The 4,554-nt window shown below is 45.4% G+C and overlaps 1 protein-coding gene across 1 annotated transcript; it reads left to right on the forward strand.

The window, feature by feature from the left end:
* Positions 1–1,182: 1,182 nt before the first annotated feature.
* LOC103674778 (IQ domain-containing protein F5-like) lies at positions 1,183–4,340 on the forward strand. The gene is made up of 2 exons (XM_008703717.2): positions 1,183–1,228; positions 3,901–4,340. The coding sequence occupies exons 1-2, from the start codon at positions 1,183–1,185 to the stop codon at positions 4,338–4,340; spliced, it is 486 nt and encodes a 161-aa protein (XP_008701939.2).
* The last annotated feature ends 214 nt before the right edge of the window (positions 4,341–4,554 follow it).

Raw genomic sequence — 4,554 nt, forward strand, 5'->3', positions numbered from 1 at the left:
CACAATTTTTTTCCAGCTGCTGCAATTAAACATGATCTAATTAGCTCACCACTAATAAACACCTTTTCTTGCTTGGCTAACAAATGAGCAATCTGCAAACTAACGTTGCTTGCAGCTTCATTTTCGCTTTTTATTTTTGTAAAGAAATCCTGCTGTGATTAGATACTCCATTTGAAATTTCTAAATTTTATGATCATTGCTTTCTTGTGAGTTAGGAGTACTGTGGATTGCTTTGTCTGGTGATGTAGATATATCATACTGTATTGCTTTAGCACAGCTGTAATGCTTTGCTATTGTCTTAAAAATGTGATATTTAAAGTCTACTTTCCTTTTCCTTTCTTGTTTGACATGATGCATATGTATGTATTGGTGATTAAAAAAAAAGTCAGAGTGCAGCGATACATGGGGCACTAAACACTGTTTAGTTACAACAGGACCACTGCAATTTGTTGTGTGTTGAGCAGCAGTGGGAAGTGTGGGAAGGCCACATACTGTCCCTGTCACAACTACTCAAATCTGTCATTGCAGTGTCAATGTGGCTACAGGCAACATTTAAACAAATAAGTGTGCTTGTGTTCCAATATAATTTTATTTATGGATACAAATTCGCATTCATATAATTTTCATGTGTCATGAGATTTTTTTGTTTGTTTCTTTCAACCACTGAAAAATGTAAAAACCATTCTTTGCAGGATGTATAAAAACAGTCAGTGGGGGGCTCCTGGGTGGCTCTGTCGGTTAAGCACATGCCTTCGGCTCAGGTCATATTCCTGGAGTCCTGGGATTGAGTCCCACGCCATGCTCCCTGCTCAGTGGAGAGTCTGCTTCTCCCTCTGCCCTTCACCCCACTCATGCTCTCACTCTCTCTCTCTCTCAAATAAATAAATAAAATCTTAAAACAAAAAAACAGGCAGTGGGCTGGATTTAACCTGCCGACATAGTTTGCCAACCCAAGCTCCAAATCGATGCCCATTACATGGTGCTGTGTCCCTAATAAGTAGAATGTATGTGTCTCAGAATCCATGTGGCAGTGGTAATGCATCTGTGAGCACCCCTTCCAGTTATACATGTGGAAATTTGGGCTTTGTGTCCCTGCAGGCTCCATCTGACTGGAGGTTCTAGTTTCTAGGGAGAAAGGCAGTCATCAAAGGTCATAGTAAGAGTCTCATTAAACTTAAAGCTATGGCTGAGACTCAGTCACTTCAGAATCTTGCCAAGAGACAACCAGGTAATGAAAGGAGTCACCATACTGGCAGGGATAATTAACCCTGGTCATCAGGAGAAGGTGAGGGGGCTGCTGCCAAACTATGTAGGCAGGGAAGACTATGGGTACTGCTTGGGTGATTCACTGGAAGATCTGTTGGTGCTTTGCTGCCCAGGTGTGATGGTAGATGGACACAGTCATGGCGTGAGAAGTATGGTAACTAGAGAATCAAATACCTCAGGCATGAGGGGCTGGATAACTACTCCCCCTAGTCAAACTGCCTAGACCAGCAGAAATGCTAGTCAAAAGTGAGGGGAATCTAGAAAGGGTGGTAGAAGATGGGGGAAAGGAGTGTGTATCTTCTCTACATCCCTCTAGAGCCCCACACTGTCTCCCCATATTGCAAATGCACTCCTCAGTGACCTCTGGGCCTATGACCCTGAGAGAGAACCAGGTCCTCACAATAACCACATGGGTCATCAGAGGCCAGGAGCAGGCAGAAGTGGGGCCCTTCTTGTGTAGTGGTTGTCCCTCACCCATCTCCTGGCTATGACCTTGAGGCTCTCAGGGAAAGAGGAAGGCAGGAGAGTACTTGAGGCCTTTGAGACTGAGATGAAGTCCCTGGCTGGTCCTGGGGGATTCATGAATTTTCTGGTCTGTATGGGTTCTGCTTTCCCAAGGGCCTGATAACTAGATGACCTAAAGTTAGGCCACAGGAGGTTTAGCCACAATGAAGGAGTTTATCCTGTTCCCCCGATTCTGCTGTCTTCATCAGAGATGTTTATTGCTAATCTTTATGTATATCTTCCTAATCCTCACCCCTTTAAAAATAATGCTTTTACAACACATGTGTATAAATATATACTTAGAGTTCGTCTTGATTTGATGATTGCTAATCTCATACATCTTTCTATATCAGTATGTAGCACACTCATTCTGTTATTTGGAATATCATTGAATGAACTAAATGAACTAAAATCAATGAACTAAAATCCATTTAATAAGTACCATCCAGGCTTTAATGAGCATTATGATACATTTTTTTATCAATGGGTTGGTATTTGAGGTGTTCTTCTTTGTAGCCAGAACTCTGGCCATTCTGGTAGGAAAGAAAGGGCAGGTCTTCTAGGTTTTTCTTAGAAAGGGACTCAACTGCTGATAGCCATCCTGGTGCCTGAGTCATAGGTGCCCTTATGACATCATATCTCTCACCCTTCCTCCACTTCTGCTGCCAGTGTGTGGCTGGAGGAGTACAGACCTGAGAGTGATGGGACCATCTTGCCCCTAACCATGGGTAATTTAGTAAAGAGCAGACCTGAGGGGGATTTGACCATCCAGCACAAGTCACAGACATTTAATGTTTTGTAAGAGATAGTCATATCCATCCAAGCTTTCTGGGGAGGCAGTAAATTTCCCATAGATACCTCTGGATGGGACACCCCCCTCCCCTTGTCATGTCCGAGGTCCTGGGAAAGGCCAGGAAGCTATGTGGTTGACTTGGCACCTAGTGATGAGGAGAGCATGCTTATTTTCTCCAATGTTTTTCTCTCTCCACTCTGATTACAGGACAGCAAATTTTCCAAGTTATAGTCAAAGATGATGAAGTCACACTGGTAGAGCAGAGCAAAGGGGAGAAGGAGAAGTAACTCTTCCCCTGACGATCCCACCCATACCACTGCTACTACCCTCCCCACTCCTCCATGGGTAGATGGTTCCAGGCTCTACTATGTTGGGGAGAGCCTTGACTTGTGACCCTTGGGGTCTAGTAGAGTACTCCAAAAGTCTGTGACCATGTAATTTGTTGTCTAAAGAGAGATGCTTCAGTGAGTGAAAGGGGCACTTATCAACATTGCTCCAGGACAGCAGGCATAAACCCAGCATGCCAGGCAAATGGAGATGAATAGTCACCATACACAGAGCTAGAATGAACACGGATTGACTCCTCTTTGGCTATCCTTTCCCCCCATTTCCTCCTTAGGCTGAGATGTGGGTCTGGCCAAGATGTGTGGATTGTGACAAGGAGGTGGGCAAAGAGTATGAACTCAGACTACACAAGGTTGGGAGCTACAAGGTGGGGACTGCGTTTAGGGAATGCAAAAGGTAGAGCTACAGGAAGATTGGATCTAGAAATGTGTGTGTACATGTGTATCTTTGTACTGATGAATGTGTTAATTGGTGTTTAAGCTCTTAATAAAGTGGATAAGGCAGAAGAATCTTTTAATACTTTGGTGAGGCAGAGGGGAGACAGTAGGTTGTGAGTGTAACCTGAACTCAGAGGTGAGAGGGCCGGGGGAGAACAGATGCCACTTCTCCAACAGAGGGGAGGAGTCTGAAGGATGAGCCATGGATCTTAGGTAAATGGTCAGGTCCAGGTGAAACTTGAATCTCTTTCACCTCTAGAGCATGGTGTTCTTGCTCTAGACTAGCCAACGAGGTCCACGCAAAACTGGGTGATACTGCCAAGTGCAGATGGAGACCCTGAGACTCAGAGGGCAAGATGGTGTGTCCATGCCCATTAATCAGAGAGTGGTGGATGCAGGACACTTACTTGGTCTCCTGGGTCCTGCTGTTGCCCAAAATGGCTCTGCTGAATGTCAGAGGAAGGGATGATTGTTGATAGAGATCAGGGCTTTATCCTGGCACACGTTAGGGCTGAAATGCGTGAGTTTCTTAAGTGTCCCATTTTTTCTTGCAAGGCCCCCAAATAAAGATCACCAGGAAACAGGAAGCGGCCATGTTCATCCAGGCGTGGTGGCGGGGCACCCTAGTACGCCGAACACTGTTGCACGCAGCACTCAGAGCATGTATCATTCAGCGCTGGTGGAAGCAGATGCTGGTGAAGCTGCTGGAGAGGAAGAGGAAACTGGCCCTAGATTTCTATGTTCATCAAGAATGGGCAGTGGTCAAGCTGCAATCGTGGGTCCGCATGTGGCGCATACGCCTTCGTTACTGCCGTTTGCTCCATGCTGTCCGCATTATTCAAATCTATTGGCGCTGGCATAATTGCCGCACCCGTGGCTTTATTCAGGGCCATTACATCTTCAAAGAAAGCCAACTGAATCTTCAACTTGAAATCTCTTTAGGCACACAAGCTTGTAGAGTGCAACAGTGCATACCCCTTCCAATAAAGGAATGATCAGGTCTGCTCTATGTGTCCCCCCGCTCTCTCTGTAAGATTTCAAAGAGGTCATTGAGCTAATGATGGCATCTCATAAATCAGTTCTGGGGAAGTGGCAGGGTTTGTCTGAGGTCCAGAGTGGAGAAGGATTCTGAGAGTCCAGTGCTGGATGAATAGGACCTTTGAACAGATGGATTAGCAATGTCTGCCATGGGCAGGAGAGTTGGGGCTT

The sequence above is a fragment of the Ursus maritimus genome, unplaced genomic scaffold (genome assembly GCF_017311325.1).
Source record: "Ursus maritimus isolate PB19 unplaced genomic scaffold, ASM1731132v1 scaffold_14, whole genome shotgun sequence".
NCBI lineage: Eukaryota > Metazoa > Chordata > Mammalia > Carnivora > Ursidae > Ursus > Ursus maritimus.

Excerpts from the sequence above, each read along its gene's own strand:
- LOC103674778 (XM_008703717.2), top strand. The coding sequence starts at position 1,183 with ATGGCTGAGACTCAGTCACTTCAGAATCTTGCCAAGAGACAACCAG. Across the intron at positions 1,229-3,900 it reads TCTTGCCAAGAGACAACCAG|GCCCCCAAATAAAGATCACC; the intron begins GTAATGAAAGGA and ends TTTTCTTGCAAG.